Here is a 16178-nt window from a genome sequence, read left to right as displayed (position 1 = left end):
ATTGCACTGTAAATAGCTGAATCTGACACAGTATGTTGCATGAAGTTACATGACATAACAGAGAGTCTAGATGGCTCCTGTTTGACAGGCTTAAACTCAGCAGCTCTACCTGAAAGCCTCTGAGCGACATGGGCAGTGACAAGAAAAACCCAAGGAAAGGCCGATATGCTTCCTCTGTAGCCATTTTACAGAGGCTGTTCAGGCTGGGGCAATATCCCCGAGAGAGATCTGTTTATGTTTATACCTAACAGCGGGAACAGAATGTACCTGGTTAGGCTGCAGGGGAAACATAACTCCACATTCTCCCACTGATCTGTCCTTGGGACTTAATCTCCAATCTGTTATCGCAGCCCCGATCAGGCACTGGGAGTCAGCGATTCGGGTAACAGGCATTTTGATACCCCCTCAGGCTATACTTTCCCACGACCAGCTCCGGGTGGTTCAAGCCAATTAGTTTTCCCCGTGAGTAATTGATTAAGTGGCGGCCAGTTGGTTTGTTCTGGTTTCGCTGTGTATAAAGTCTCCATACGCTCCTGTGTGTCACCAATCGCATCACAGCTCCCCATCACTTGACCAAGAGAGACCCAGGCAGAGAGAAGAGCAGGGATGAAATGGCCACAGAATTGCCAGCCACAGAATTAACTGACTTGGCCCATGCCAGTGGCAGGTTCACCATTAGCACCCTGATCAGCACCGAGGACAGCGGCAAACCTCACTATGGACCGCCTGCTGCTGCCCCCTGCGAGGCTCCCCATCCCAGCCACCTCACCCACAGAAGCACTTTCTACATGAGGACCTTTGGCTACAACACAGTGGATGTTGTGCCGACTTATGAACATTATGCCAACACGAAGGCGGTGGGCGAAACCAATAAAGTTAGGCCCACGCTGGCAGATCTACATTCTTTCTTGAAGGTAAGCGATGTAGCAGGACTGTCTCAAGCATCGATTTACTTGAGAAGTGCTGTAGTCTGTTTGTAGTGAATGCTCTTTCTGTACTTATCTCTGTCCCTGCAGAAGAAACATAGACTTTGAAATAAGCCTTCTGCAAACATGGCTTCATAGAAAGAGTCGCTGAATAACTGTGAACCATGGGTGGAAATCATGATCTGTTCTTAATCTAGTTACTAACCAACAACAAAGGTGAAATCTGATGCTTTAGGTCACTGCAAATGGTTCTCCAGCTCCATTGCGGACAACCAACAGCTTTGGAGTGCTGAGTGCCCTGTTTCCACCTGGAGAAAATGTTGGCTCTTGGGACTTAAATATCAAGCAGATGGATCAGCTCATGACTCCATCGGCTTGTGTCACTCTCCTGAGAGGGCAGAGGTAAATCACACTGGCATATAGGATGAACAATGAATATTGCTGTAAAATTCATATTCCCAGACATAAAACAAACCTGCGGTAGTATTGTAATCTAACTACCCTCATGCTCTGCAATATTTTCCCATTGATGTCGTTCTACTGCATATGAAGAGGAAGCCTGCCTGCTTTCCAATAATAACAAGGCCTTGCTTCCATCATGTCCACTTAGAGTGAAATCTGTCTCCAGCTTTGGAATCCGCCCCTTCCTTGGTCCAAAACATCCCATTTCTGATGCTCTTCAGAGCATATTTTCCCTCCAGGCATGGCAAGGAGCAGCTAGGGAAGAATTGTAATTGCCAGGATGGGGACTGGGAGGGTCACCTGCATTCGGATGTATTTTTAAGTTATGCCAAGGATGGACATAAGTTATGCCTGGCTTGATGGACCAAGTGACTCTCATCCTGTATTTATCCAGCAAACAGATTGACTTTGGGCAGGGCAAGTTTTCCCTAAATTGCTCCCACTATTGTACCCCTTACTTGGAGGGGGAAGAGGGCTCCATGGTCTGTAAAATCTCTGGCCTTAGGGGTATCTATCTGCATCCCAACCCAGAACCCCCTTCTCTGTTGCCAAAGCTCTTAAGAAAGTAGTCATGGAGGTTCAGTAATTTCAAACAAGGTATTTCAAGTTCTTACTCCAACTATTGGGAAGGGGCATACCAGCATGACACAGACTCAAGCAGTAAAGACTGCAGGACTGTGTGACATGGCCTGTACGCATCCTATTGCGAGTCACTCTGTTGTTGTGGTCTAGGTCACAGGCCTCTTCCATGAGGGGTCTTTTGCTATCTCAGCATTCCAGGGATGAGCTGAAGATGGACTCGTTTCTCTGCAGCCTGTAGTCAGCAAGCTCCTGGGGCTCATTGAAACCTGCCATCATCTTGGCCCCGTGCTCGGAGATATTTTTGTCCTTGCACTGCTGATGAAAGCTCCGTTTGAGGCATCGTGTGAACAGTGGTTTTCCCATGCGTCCCACCGCCTTTACTAAGGGCCGTGTTTTTAAAAGTATTTCAGCACCTAAAGATGCAAATAGCTGCTTATGGGGGATTTCAAAAGCACCTAGGCACCTAAATCCCTCTGAAAACGCTTGCATCTTTAAGCACCTAAATATCTTTAAAATCTGGTCTTTAGCTTCTGTTTCCCATCTATAAAATGGCGATAAGCGTGCTTCCCAGCCTCCCAGGATTGTGTGAAGATGAATGCACTAAAGATTGTGAGGTCCTCAGATCCGATAGTGACGGGGGCCATGTCAGTCCTTAAGACAACAGATTGTGAAAATCTCACCCATAGTTCCTTATATTTTTACAGCACTGTGCAAATATTAACTAACTGTGCATCAAAAATCCCAAAGTCTCCACTCCCCAGATCTGCTACTACTGATCTGCTGATGGAAACCACTGTATACAAGCTAGGTATTATTGTTATTTGCAAGTTCTGATTTACAGTATTTTAAGAAGAAACAGGAGTATGTCTCTACTTGTAGGGTGGTGGTGTTCATTATTTATATGATGGTGGTGTGAACTGAAATTGGGGTCCCATTGTGCTCAGCGCTGTACAGACACCTAGTGAGAGACAGGTCTTGCCCAGACAAACCTTGTTAGCACAACGTTGGTGCTTACCTCTAGGATTAAAAATTTCAAACGGAGGGTTGAAAATTGACAAGGTCGAATATGGTCCCAGACATCTTCCTTTCTGTCCCACCTCTATGCCCTGTTGTGACTTGATTTCTCTCTGCTTTCTCAGTCGGACAATAGTCATCTCCACAATCCCGTGTACGAGCCCCAGAGAAGTAATGGCCTGAGTGATGAAACTACTGAGGAAGATGGTGGTGAGGGTGGGGAAAAGCCTCAAGGAGAGCCTGTCCGATTTGGATGGGTGAAAGGGGTGATGGTGAGTTGTTTTTTTTTTTTTTTTTTTTTTGCTGCCTACAGACCAGAAGGAAGTGTAATGGGAGAGCTCGGGTCCTATGCTGGCAACAATTCACGTACAGCCCGATCTCGCCACCTTCACTCTCCCCAATTTGTAGATCACTCCTACCTTGACTTCAATGGGACCATACAGAGGGTAATGGCTTGGGTTTGAAAGTCAGTGCAGAACTTTTCTTCTCCCTGGGTTCACTGTATAATCTAGCTTATTTTACTGTGACAAGTATGCAACCCTGATGTCTCATCTGCCAAGTATAACCCATTATATTAAGCCACATGATAGCAGGTGACGTTCAAACTCGACAAATGGCAGATGATTTAGGTAGGGAGGAAGGATGGTCCAGGGGATCAGTCTAGGACTTTGGAGACCTTGGTTCAATTTTGTGTTCTGCTGAAGGCATTCTGTGTGTGTTACAGAGCCACCCTGTGCCTCAGTGTCTCCCCTGGGAAATGGAGATAATAGCACTTTACTTGCTGTGAGCTTAGGTACATTAAAGACCGTGAGATGCTCGAATACTAGGGTGATGTGGCAAATAGAAGACAGATTCAAAGGAAACATTTGAATAATTGTTGCACATTACTAGGTTCTAACCTGACTGCCTCCACTGGGTATCTTTGCAGCAAGCTCAGGGAAGTCGCTGCTCAAGGTGCCGAAAAAACAATCAAACAAATGGTTAGGAGGTGTAAGGAATGGGATGAGAAATCATACTGAAAATATGTTCATTTCATTATATGTCAATCTGATGCCCTCACCTAGAAGACTCCGTTCAGTTCCGATCACCCTATTTCAGGCAGCATACAACAGAAAGAATGGGGGGCAGGGTGCAAGACCGGTGATGAAATAATTTGGGGCATAAGAAGGGTTCCATATGAAGGGAGATATGAATTGGGAGTAATCTTGGAGATGAGACAGATAAGAGGGATGTGATACAAGTATACATAACAATGAATGGTCTAGAGAGGGTAGATCAGACATTTCTATTAACCTGCTCTAATAATTAAGGCTACATTTTAGTCATGAGTACTTTTTAGTAAAAGTCACGGACAGATCATGGGCAGTAAACAAAAATTCGCGGCCAGTGACCTGTCCATGACTTTTACTATATACCCCTAACTAAAACTTGCAGGGGTGGGGAGTTACTCTGGGGGTGGCCTGGGGGGCGCCCTGGATACTGGGGGGGTGCGGGTGCTGCGTGGGGGGTGCAGCCTGGGGAAGTGCCGCGGGTACTCGGGGAAGGTGCAGCCTGGGGAAAGCGCCATGGGTGCTGTGGAGGGTGGGGCACAGCCTGGGGGGACGCCTCGGGTGCTGTGGAGGGTGAGGCCCAGGGGGGCACTGCGGGTGCTATGGGGGTGGGGTTGGCAGGGCTGGGGCAGGCTCCCTACCCAGCTCCTGGGTAGCGGGAACTCCAGCTCCTAGCTCCATGTGCTGCCTCCTCTCCGCCCCAAGCCCCCGTTCTGAAGCTCCCATTGGCTGGGAACTGCAGCCAATGGGAGTTGCGGGGGCGGTGCCTGTGGGCAGAGGCAGCTCATGGAACTAGGAGCTGAGGGAGGGGAGTTCCTGTCACCCTTCCGGGGAGCTCCCCCCAGGTAAGCACCACCCTGCACCTCAGTCCCCAGCCCTGATCTCCCCCCACCCAAACTCCTGCTGCAACTGGCCCAGGGGCTGCCCGAGCTTCTCAGGTGGCTCCCAGGCCAGCCGCATTGTGCTGCTGCGGAAGTCATGGTGGTCACGGAATCCCTGATTTCCCTGACCTCCGTGACAAACACGGAGCCTTGCTAATAATACAAGAACAAAAGGGTCCTTCAATGAAATGGAGAAGTGACATATTCAAAAAACAATAAAAAGAAATGCTTTTTTTTTTTTTACACAGAATGCACAATGGATCTGTGGAACTCATTGCCACAAGGTATCAGAAGTAGCATGTTCAGGTAGAGAGGAAGGATGGTCCTGTGCTGAAGGCATTAGCCTGGCCCCTGAGAGACTCAGGTTCAATCCTCTACTCCTCCACAGACTTCCTGTGTGATTTTGAGGAAGTCAGGCTACATCTACACCTCAAGCTAGGAGTGTGATTCCCCTGCTTGTGTACATGTATTTGCGCTAGCTCTCCTCAAGCTCGCGTGAGCATAAATAGCAGTGCAGCTGCAGTGGCATGTATAGCAGAGGCAGTGAAGGCATGGACGAGCCATGCCGAGTAGAGACCCACCAGCTTCACGTTCGTGGATTCTAAGGCCAGACGGGGCCATTGTGCTCATGTACTCTGAATTCCTGTATAACACAAGCCAAAGACCTTCTATAAAATAATTCCTAGAGCAGATCTTTTAGGAAAAAAAGCATCCAATCATGAGCAGGGAAGTCACACCCCTAGCTTGCAGTATAGATGTAGCCTCCATCTCTCTGTGCCTGTGTTCTCCAACTGTAATGGGGATAACAGCAAGAGGCCTGACCTACCTCAGAGTGGTGTTGTGAGAGTAAATATACTGAAAGGTTGTGACGTTCTCAGCTATGGCCATGGGGGTTATAGAAATACCTAACACAGATAGATCACTGAGGCCGAGAGCTTAGCAGGATTCCGAAGAGGATGCAGTGTTGCCAAGCGGACGGAGCACTGGGCTAAGATTCATGAGACCTGGGCTCCATTCCCTGCTTTGTTGCTGGGAGGCTGTGAGCAAGTCGCTTCCCTGCCCTGTGCCTCAGTTTTCCCATCTGTAAAATGGGGGATGATGATCCTGACCTGCTTTGTAAAGCTCTTTGAGATCTACTGATGAAAAGTGCTAGATAAGAGCTAGACATAGACATGGATAACACAAACACCACAGAGTTGCAATAGGAAGGATTTAAAAACTTCTAGAAGGGAAATTAAGCCTCCTGCTTCAGGGCTTAAACCAGCCTCTGACTGATGAGGTTAGGAGGAAACCTTCCTGTGGGCTGGTCACTCCACTTCATGGGTCTCAAGCATTTGGCACTGGCCACTATTGCAGATAGGATATTGGACTTGTGGAGCCATGGGTCTGAGCTGGCTATTCCGCTGTTTCTCTATTCACGCGCACTGTCAGCTATGCAGACGATCACATGAGATTAATGTGGCTGTTTTCCTTCTAGATTCGATGCATGCTGAACATCTGGGGTGTGATTCTCTATCTGCGATTGCCCTGGATCACTGCACAGGCAGGGATTGGTAGGTGCAGCTCCATTCTCTAGAGTTGCCAGCAACAATTATATTTGACATAATTTGTTTAGTTGTAAACCCTGACAGAGTGCTTGGCACTATTCAAGACACCATGAAAACAGTCCTTCCCTTCCCCAATATCCTTAGGCCCAATTCTAAATGGCATTCAGGGGTCACTGCGCCCCCCATTGCAAAGCCTACTGATTTAGGAGCCTAAATCTCATTTTCTAAAGTTATTTAGGCACTTAGAAGACCAAATCCCATTGACTGAGGGATTTAGTTCCTAAATCTTTTTTGAAAAGAAGACATAGGCTCCTAAATCTGTTAGTTGTTGCAACACTTAACTCAGCAATGCCTAAATACCTTTAAAAATCTGGGCTTTGGTGTCTATGGGACAGCAATGGAGAAGATGGGCTAGGGATATAGACAGGCAGATGCAATATAGAAATTGGGCTCAGAAGAGGACATGGGCCCTTATCGACATCCTGGAAGAAGTGGGTTGAGGGGAAGGGTGACTTTATGGATCAGTGTATGGGGCACCAAGGAAAAGAGTCAGAGATGGTGGTATTGCTTTCTTCACCAGGCAACAAAGTGAAAATAATTCCTCTTCTCTGCAGCACTCACATGGCTGATTATCTTCATGTCTGTGACTGTGACGAGCATCACAGGCTTGTCCATCTCTGCCATCTCCACCAACGGCAAAGTGAAATCAGGTAGTGCTTGGCTCCCATTTTTCTTCTGAGGGCTGGCCCTGGTCTCTCCTGGGGGAGGAGAGGGGGAAGAGGTCCCAGCTGGCACCGATCTCTCTCGGCTGATCCCGGTTTCTCTGGTTGGAGGGGAAGGGGGACAGGTTCCAGGCAGTCCCTCTCACCTAAGGCTGGTCCCTGGATATGGGGAAGAAGTGATGATAGAAGCTGTCAGTGACTGGCTGGAGGGGAGATGGCTCCTCCTGAGCCTCTGGCCCCCAGGATCCCTGGACCCAGCTCCCTGCTTCCCAGAACTCTGGGCTGCCATCTCCTCAAGCTACCTCCTCCATCTCTTCTGCTTCTGGGCCCACTCTGGCAGGAGAGGGAGCGGCTCAGCAAGGACATTCACATGACTTGTAGAGGAGTCTATGGCTAAGGGGGGGCAGTCCTGGGTGAAACAGAAATATGAAATCTCTGACGTGTTAAAGAAAGGTTCAGTCTGGTTTTGTCTTATCAACACCTAGTTCCCTCATGCCGATTTCTCAAGGGTTTGCTCTTGTCTAGTTCTAAGTCACTGTTCCAATCTCCCTTCAAACTCTTCCTTCTCCTAGGAAGGGATAAGCACAAAATTAATGCTTTTTAATTAGAGATGGGCCTGTCCCAAAATTCCAGATCCAGACTTGCCTGAACTTTGATATTCAGACCCTGATAAATTGCCTTGTAAAATGTTGAGCATCTTATCCTATCTTCCTGTGTCATTGTCACTCATCGTGCATACAGTGCATGGATGTAGATAGGTGTCTGCCACACAGGCTTTTGTGGTCTACTTGTCATTAGTTTGTGCGGAGGACAAAGAGTCATTAAGGACATGTTGTTTGGGTCATGAATATCTGTGATCACCTCAGGTGCTGCATGTGAAGTATTTAAACAACGAAATGTTTCTGGCATGTGTTAGGTGGCACCTATTTCCTTATCTCAAGAAGCCTTGGTCCAGAGCTGGGTGGTTCCATCGGTCTCATATTTGCCTTTGCGAATGCCGTGGCGGTGGCCATGCACACGGTGGGCTTTGCGGAAACTGTGCGCGATCTGCTCCAGGTAAGGAATCCGAGTTGTTTCATGGCCCCCCCCGCCCCCGATTTCATCCGCAAGGACTTGTACCGTGTCAACATTTAAGTCCTTCTTAAAGGCCAACTTCTGCCATGCTGCCGACAGTGAATCTAGTTACAAAAAAATCTGTATTTGTTCTTTCTCTTTCCCCTCAACTTGTCTGTCATTAAACTTTTTGCTCTTGACATGCCATTGCATGTGCATTAATCATAAGCAAATTAATAATCAGTAGTTGATACATGAATTGTAATTAATCACTTATAGCCACTGATTAGTTATCAATACTCAAATCAATAACCAACAATTAATAATCAACAGCAATCAATAACCATGGAAATCATGCTAATTAGAGATGACAATGACCGAGTTGCTCTTCCATTCCACATGTTTGCCAGTTCAGGCTTGTTCCATACAGCCTGCTCCTGCCTGGTTTGAAATTGGAAATTTGTTTTTTTAACGATTCACATTTGTTTTAAATATCATTTTAAAGCTGTTTATTTAGGAAGTATAAATGACTTTACAGATCCATACCTCAAACACACCGAAAATTATATAGACCTATCCATTCACGCAGTGGTCTATGGAACTTAGGTAAGACACAGCCCTGGTATTGAAGAACTCACAGTCAGTAGGTCCATAATGTTTTAATGTAAAATAAAAGTCTAGAAAAGTGCCTGGCAGACCAGATTTAAGGTCACCACCGACTGAAATGACTTAGCTGGTTGAATGTTGGTACAAAAGAATGATGGTTTTATAGGCCTCTTCATTCTCTATTGGTTTTTAATAAAAAGAGGAATTTAAAAGTACAGAAAGACATAAGGAAGTGAAGGAATCGGATGCGGTCTGTATGGTTAGGTTCAACTCTGCCATCAGCTTCCAGAACTGCAGACTGCTGACTTGGGCTTCCTTTCCCAGGAACATAACTCGCCCATTGTAGACCCCACAAATGACATCCGCATCATCGGGGTCATCACAGTGACAGTGCTACTTGGGATTTCCTTGGCTGGAATGGAATGGGAAGCAAAGGTAACGGTCTCAATTGTTAGGATGAATGTAGGAATTTCCATACCGCAACACATCCATGGTCCAGCTAGTTCAGTATCCGGCCTCCAACAGCAGCCAATGCCAGTTGCTTCAGGGAATAGGGGACCTATACCCTCCCTGCAATAATACACCTAATTGCAAGGTTCTTACCACCAGGAAAATTCTTTCTGATCCTTCCTGATGATTGGGTTTTGCCCTGCAGCATAAGCATTGTCAGCCTAGATATAGTTTTCTTCTGACTGTTGAAACTGCAGAATCTGTTCTCATTCATACGAATATCCAAATCTTTCTTGAATCTTATCACCACGTTTGCCTCAGTGTTGTCCTTTGTCTGGTTCATTTGTTCAGATGCTGCTATTGGCCTCCTTTAACTAGCCACAAAAGCCTGCTGGCCAAGAAACCTAGGGAGACAGACAAATACAGAAGACTGTGCAAGGCACATCTCAAGGGTCATGCTGCATCTTGTAACACAGGTCTAGCCAGAACTGATGCTTAGCTTAGCTTGTTAGACTGGATGAGAACCATCTGTCCCCAAGTTTAGGAGGGGCAGGAAGCATGGTACAGAGGAGAGGTTGGGGGAAGAGGTTGGGTCGCTCCTTTGCACCAACTAGCCTTAGGGTATAAGCAGCATTGCAGCTTGGGAGGAATGCACAGGTTACTTCCCCTGGCCTACTAGTCACAAGGGCAGAATGTTGCTTCAGGGGGGCCTGTTTGAAGATTCCCAGCTGGCAGATGGGTGAAACTTACTTAGGAGTTGCCCACCAGTACTTTTCACTCCACCCCTTTGTACAGCGTTTGCAGCAGGTACTCAGCCAGCAGATTGTTCAGCTGGATTCTTTTGGTCTCACAGGCACAGGTGCTGTTCTTCATCATCATCATGATTTCCTTCATAAATTACATAGTGGGGACGGTGATTCCAGCCTCCGAGGAGAAGCAGGCAAAAGGATTTTTCAGTTACCGAGGTAGGTTCCAGCGGTGGCTAGAGGCAGGAGTTTGGGGGGGACTCTTACTAATTCTCATGGATGGCTGGGAGAGCCGGCGTGAATGACTGAGGTTTGCAAGTAAGCAAACAAACAGTGAAAAGGGAAGACAAATGCATCCCCTAAAGGAAGAGGAAGGATGGTTCAGTGGTTAGGGAGGCAGCCTGGGACTGGGAAGACTCAGGTTCAAATTCTTGCTCGGGAGCAGACTTCCTGTGTGATCTCACGCAACTTGTCTCTGAGCCTCAGTTCCCCACCTGTACAGTGGGGATAATAGAACTTCCCTACCTCCCAGGGCGGGTGTGAGGCCAAAGCCATTACAAGATCGTGAGGCATTTGGGTACTAAGGTGGTGGGGGTCAGATATGCACATAAGCTGGCCAGAATGTATTTTCAGTCAGTTTACTGTGTCAACTGGAGTTTAGTTCTAATGGTTATGGTGGAATGGGAACAAAACCACAGTGAAGGTTGCACCAGAGTTTTCTATTCAGCAGGACTCTTAATTATGATAATGTGCTAACAAATATTCTCTGCTACATGTCACAAAACGAGGAAGTCTTGGTGCTCAGACATCTCACCATAATCGCCGCTGTTCCATTTCGGTGGAGAGGGCCAGGTTAATTTTGGTGGATTATATGGCTTTTGGATCATAGAATCATAGAAGATTAGGGTTGGAAGAGACCTCAGGAGGTCATCTAGTCCAACCCCTTGCTCAAAGCAGGACCATCTCCAACTAAATCATTCCGTCCAGGGCTTTGTTCTACTGCACCAGCATGATTATGGTTTATTTACAAATGTAGATGAATGCTCGAGTACAGTGCTGAACTGAACATTTCCATATGGTCACTTTGCTCTCAAGGTCCTGGCAGTTAGTCGAGAGTAGGGCAGCATGTAACAGAAATGTATCTCGTTCAGGTCTGTTATGTGCCTGCAAGGAAAATAGCCTCTCACGTTAAGCGCCCGCTCTGGCCTGCTTGTTCTGAGTAAGAGCGGTGTGGTAACGATTAAAGCTTCCAGGGAGACAATGACACTTTCCTGATTGTTCTGCTGAACGTTTGCAAGGTGCTGGAGGCCCATAAGGGTCTACATCCAGGGGCAGAGAGGTGAATGCTCCTGCCGTGTGTATGAGATGGACCCAGCCCGTGTGGCAGGGGACCCAGCCCAATACATGTTTCAGCCCGGGACTGTGCAAACCGCTTTGGACCCTCATTCTGAGTAAAGAACGGAAGACCATTGGGACTCTAGAGTTCTTGTGGGTGTCATTTACCCAGCATACAAGTACTGCATAAGCCTCATTTTCATAGGAGCTGAGCATCCACAGATCCCATTGATTTCACTCCTGGGGATAAAATATGCTGGCATTTGTCTTAATTACCATTTACTCTTTGATGTGAGAAGGATCAAAATGCATTGGCTGAATGTGGCTATTTATTGCCAGGGAAAAGGCTTATCACTGAGAGAGCTCGATGGATCAATGGATGAGACAGTCGTGATAATTAAGGCTGTGATGAAATGCTTCTCTTTTGTTTAGTGAGTTTCTCCATTCCTGCTGGAATCATTCTCATCCCCCGGAGCAAAATCTCCAGGCAGGCAGTGGCAGAATAATTTTTTATATCTAGAAGCATCTTTAATTTGGACTCCGCCCTGTCCACTTTAAGGCCCGACCCTATAACAGATTGAGGGGTAAAAATAGCAAACAAGAAATTAGCTCATGACGCATCCTTTCCCAGCCCTCCTTAGACTTTGTGTTGCCTGTGTAGACCTTCATTTCACAATCAGATTGGCATGGGCAGATCCATACACCTGTGCAGGAGCCCAGGCCCAGATTTGTAAAGGTATTTAGGCACTTTTGAAAAAGGAACATAACCCTCTAAATCACTTAGGCCTTGCTTTTAAAGATCTTTAAGAAACTGGACACGTGTGTAGGCAAACCCACTGATCTGCTTGCAAACACAGTCTTAGACTGTGAACTCTGATCTAACTTTATGACAAGAAAGCACATAGCATGTTTTAGGGTGCTGTATAAATAACAATGAAACACTGCAAGGTTGCCTCTCAAGAGCTGTTCGTCACTGCAGCTACTGTTTCAATCATTGCCTTTAAAATGAAAGAAACGAGATTAAAATGATCTAGTAGATTGGAATTGATAGAAAAATATTTTTCTTCTCCAGCTGATATTTTTGCTCAGAACTTTGTGCCAAATTGGCGCGGACCAGATGGCACCTTCTTTGGTTTGTTTTCCATTTTCTTTCCATCAGCAACTGGCATCTTGGCTGGAGCCAACATTTCAGGCGATTTGAAGGTAGGTTTTTACTACTCCTGGCCAATACAGCATCACAAGGGCAAGCATCCCAGGTTGTGTGCTATAGGTAGGAATGAGGTTGTGCTGATCAAGCTCTGTGTGTCAGAAATGGGCAAACTCCAGAGTCGGCAAAACTTCCTTGATTGGCTTTTGATTTTGTAAATCCAAGAGCAGGCATGGTTTGGATCCAGGTCCTGCTTTACTTGGATAATTTTTTGGTCTATCTCTGGCCAAAATATTTTTATTTTCAAAACATTTTATCCAAATTTTGAAAGAACAGTCAAAATAATTTTAAAAACACCCCAGATGTTTTATTCATTTTTTTGAGCAGCGATGGAACTGGTTGACATTTTTAAAATTTTAACACAATTTCAAGAAATGTTTGAGGATATATATATATTTTTACTGCATTTCCAACTAGCTCTACTCAATCGGTTCTTGGGTCCTGATCCTGCGCCCATCATCCACAGAGAGGCCCAGTTACATTAGCACAGGGGTCCAATGCCCAAAGCCTCTTGCAGGATTGAGGCATTGGATTGCACAGTGATGGATGCGCTACAAGACTCTACATAGAATGGAATAGAATTAATATTGGGCTGCCTACATTTATTGTACAGACACGGTTGAACTGATTTGGATAAATCAGTTGCCCGTGCAATAAACTGAACTATTTTTGAGGTTAGAGAAAGTTTGGTAAGCTTCGTTTCTTCATTTCCACAGGTCTCTGCCCTTGCTGCCTGGGGCATGAGTGCCAAAATCATGTGAGGAAGACTGTTCTGCAGAAGTGTTGAGCTAGCCGCAGATTAGAAATGATTGGAAATCTCTCCAAAGGGCTTGGGCTCAGGAGATTCCCAGCTCATTTTGCATCCCAAACAAATGTCAGATAGTTTGGCTATAAGTATCCAAATTGAATCAGTTATAGATGGGCCCAGTGTGCTGATTTGGACTGGCATGCCGAATGCTCTGGAGTTTGGATCCATGGGTTTGGGTTGCATGATACATGGAATCCCAGCCCTTCTGAAAGAGGAGGTGCTTATTAAAGACGAGAGCAACAAACTATAAACACAAACAAACAGGCTTCTGCACAGCCCAACTTTGTCTTCTTTATTCACCAGGGATCACCCCCTCCTCCCTTGTAATGACATATTTATAAAGTTCAAGTTTATGGCCATTTCTGGCACCTTGGATCCTTACGAGGTTTGTCCAGCCCGACAGCTGTTTAGTTGATTTTATAGCTCCTATCTTGTACCCGAGGCTTTACCTTACTTTAAACCTTAGTTCCTCCTGTACCACTGACACATTGGGCAGTGCAGTTCCTCTATTGATCAGAGTCACTCGCTCGTTGTGATACTTCTTCCCAGATGAGGCCAGTGCATGCAATATCCTCTGTCACTGTCACTTTAAGTAGATTAAAACAACGTTCAGTACGACATGCTCTGAGATTTCCAACACGCCAGCCCATCAATCCCACTTCACCTTCAAACATCTAGCACCGAAAGAGGGCTTTACAGAGTGCCCAGCAGATTAAGAAATCCAGACTCTGGACAATGCAAGTATCAGGTTGAAAGCTGTCCTGTGGTTTTTGAGTATCTAGGAGTGTTTTCTCTTCTTTATGGCTACAAAAATGAAAGGTAATTTTGTGGTGCCTATGGAATGCTGCTGTGTAACTCTGTGGTTGCCTTGCTTAGGATCCAGCTGTAGCCATTCCCAAAGGCACTCTGATGGCTATATTGTGGACTACAATATCCTATCTGGCTATTTCTGCTACAATTGGTAAGTAACATGCATAGACTTAATCCATGGCAGTGGTGGGGAAGTGACAAATGATTAAATGTTCATGGTTAATTTAATGTGTGCTTTCATGTTCATTAGGGACAGGGCAATTCCCAGTTATCAGGAATCCTGGGACACAGGGCACTTTGATTCAGTCTGGCTCAGATATCCATTCTGATTCTGGGCACCAGCAGGGGTGCAGAGTGGAGAGGCATTAAACAGTAAAAAGACAGACTAATAAAATTATAGTTTGATGATTTTTTTTTTAAATTTCATGATTTTTTGAGATCTGACTCAGGAATTTTGACCTCTTGAGATTGGCAACCCTGCAAGTGTCTCCAAAGAATTCAACCCAGGTTTGACACTGGGCCCAGTACGTACTATCCATGGTATGGAACCTTGGGAGCTTTAGTTAGCACTGGGTGGATGCCTATACAGGGTGGACATGTCTGATACAGCTGAAAGTTACTTTAAAAACAAAACTTAGTACAAGTTAATTCCAGGAGCAGCCAGGAACTTGGGACACTGGGCAAAATGAATGGGCAGTCTGTGATAGCCGCCATCTTAGTTGGGACATTGGAGATTGGAGGTCCCTGGTTCAGAGGGGAAAGCATAAGCTGTTACAGCTTGAGCTAAAGCTCTCTAGATGGGGACTGTGACAGACTTATCTCCTCTGTGGATCAGGCACAGAAGGGCACCTGTAACACACATTCAGTAGTGGGTTACAATTACACAGGGACCTTTGTTAAAGCACATCTGGGCATCATGCATCGTATTGGAAAAGACAGATGGGAAGTGAATGGGAGCTGTTCCCTCCTAGGTGCCTGTGTGGTACGAGATGCCTCTGGGAGCCTGAATGACTCCATTCCTTTTGGCTCTCCGGGCTGCGAAGGACTTGCTTGTGGCTATGGATGGAACTTCACGGAGTGTGCTCGGAAGCAGAGCTGTAACTATGGACTCAGCAATTATTACCAGGTACTGTCACTCTGGTGCTCTCAGCAGCATGGCTTAGAAGGCTGAAACAGGGTTGGTCACTTTGGCCTGGGGTGCGGAAAATCCTAAGATATCCATGGCTGGTGGTTCTCACCCCCTTCCCGCCCCCACCCCAGTTCCTTTGCTGTACTCCGTTAGGTCTGCATTAGCGCTGCTCAGAGCGGAAGTAGTAGTCACATCCCAATGCAGCCAGTAGCCACTGAGGGTGATAGGTCAGTTGCCTGAATTGCTGCTTTCTCTCTTTTAAAAAAGTAACTTGCCACAAATGAGGAAGGGATCCTATAGATAACGGGCTCTTTCCCTACGCCACCCTGATTCATTCCCAGAGCCTCCTGTGACATGAACGAGGTGGGGCCCTGTGGGGGAAAAAATCGCATGTGACCGTGTAATTAAAGACTGTATTATAATGCATAAGCACTAGAGGGCTGAGTTAAGGTTGCACAGGCAGCCTGAATACTGGCACTTCCTACCTTTTGAGTGCTTGACTTTGCAATCTTAATAAGGTTCTTTTGACATAGGGTGTTTTGGGCTGTAATAAGCTGTGCTCTGAGGAGCTCTGAGTGGTGGCTGTCAGAGTCTGAGGCTTGCAGGGGAAGGAGCCCAGGCTGTTAGGCGCCGGTGATGCTGGAGTGATCTATCGCTTCCTGTTTTTTCTGTAGAGTATGAGCATGGTATCTGGATTTGCCCCCCTGATCACAGCTGGAATCTTCGGGGCCACCCTTTCTTCTGCTTTGGCCTGCCTGGTCTCAGCACCCAAAGTCTTCCAGGTGAGATGGTGGCAGGCTCAGGGGACCATGAAAACATCTGCAGCGTTGTCTTTCATGTATACAATAAAC

General features: G+C 46.4%; 1 protein-coding gene across 5 annotated transcripts in view; it reads left to right on the top strand.

Moving 5' to 3' along the window:
• The first annotated feature begins 530 nt into the window (after positions 1 to 530).
• The window catches only part of SLC12A3 (solute carrier family 12 member 3), a 36218-nt gene continuing 20570 nt past the window's right edge, over positions 531 to 16178 (top strand). For 3 of the 5 annotated variants that reach the window (XM_073307461.2, XM_073307460.2, XM_073307459.2), the window contains exons 1-11: positions 531 to 914; positions 3110 to 3256; positions 6392 to 6467; positions 7076 to 7171; positions 8100 to 8239; positions 9167 to 9277; positions 10146 to 10257; positions 12446 to 12576; positions 14265 to 14349; positions 15170 to 15324; positions 16002 to 16109. In XM_073307461.2, coding sequence (XP_073163562.1) covers positions 612 to 914; positions 3110 to 3256; positions 6392 to 6467; positions 7076 to 7171; positions 8100 to 8239; positions 9167 to 9277; positions 10146 to 10257; positions 12446 to 12576; positions 14265 to 14349; positions 15170 to 15324; positions 16002 to 16109 — 1464 coding nt within the window. In that variant the 5' untranslated portion in view covers positions 531 to 611. The remainder of the gene's footprint in view (positions 915 to 3109; positions 3257 to 6391; positions 6468 to 7075; positions 7172 to 8099; positions 8240 to 9166; positions 9278 to 10145; positions 10258 to 12445; positions 12577 to 14264; positions 14350 to 15169; positions 15325 to 16001; positions 16110 to 16178) is intronic. The other 2 variants (XM_073307463.2, XM_073307462.2) reach the window with 2 other exon arrangements.

This window comes from Lepidochelys kempii, chromosome 12 (assembly GCF_965140285.1).
Source record: "Lepidochelys kempii isolate rLepKem1 chromosome 12, rLepKem1.hap1, whole genome shotgun sequence".
Taxonomy (NCBI): domain Eukaryota; kingdom Metazoa; phylum Chordata; order Testudines; family Cheloniidae; genus Lepidochelys; species Lepidochelys kempii.
Note: the sequence above shows the minus strand (reverse complement) of the source record. Positions and strands in the feature narration are given on the sequence as shown.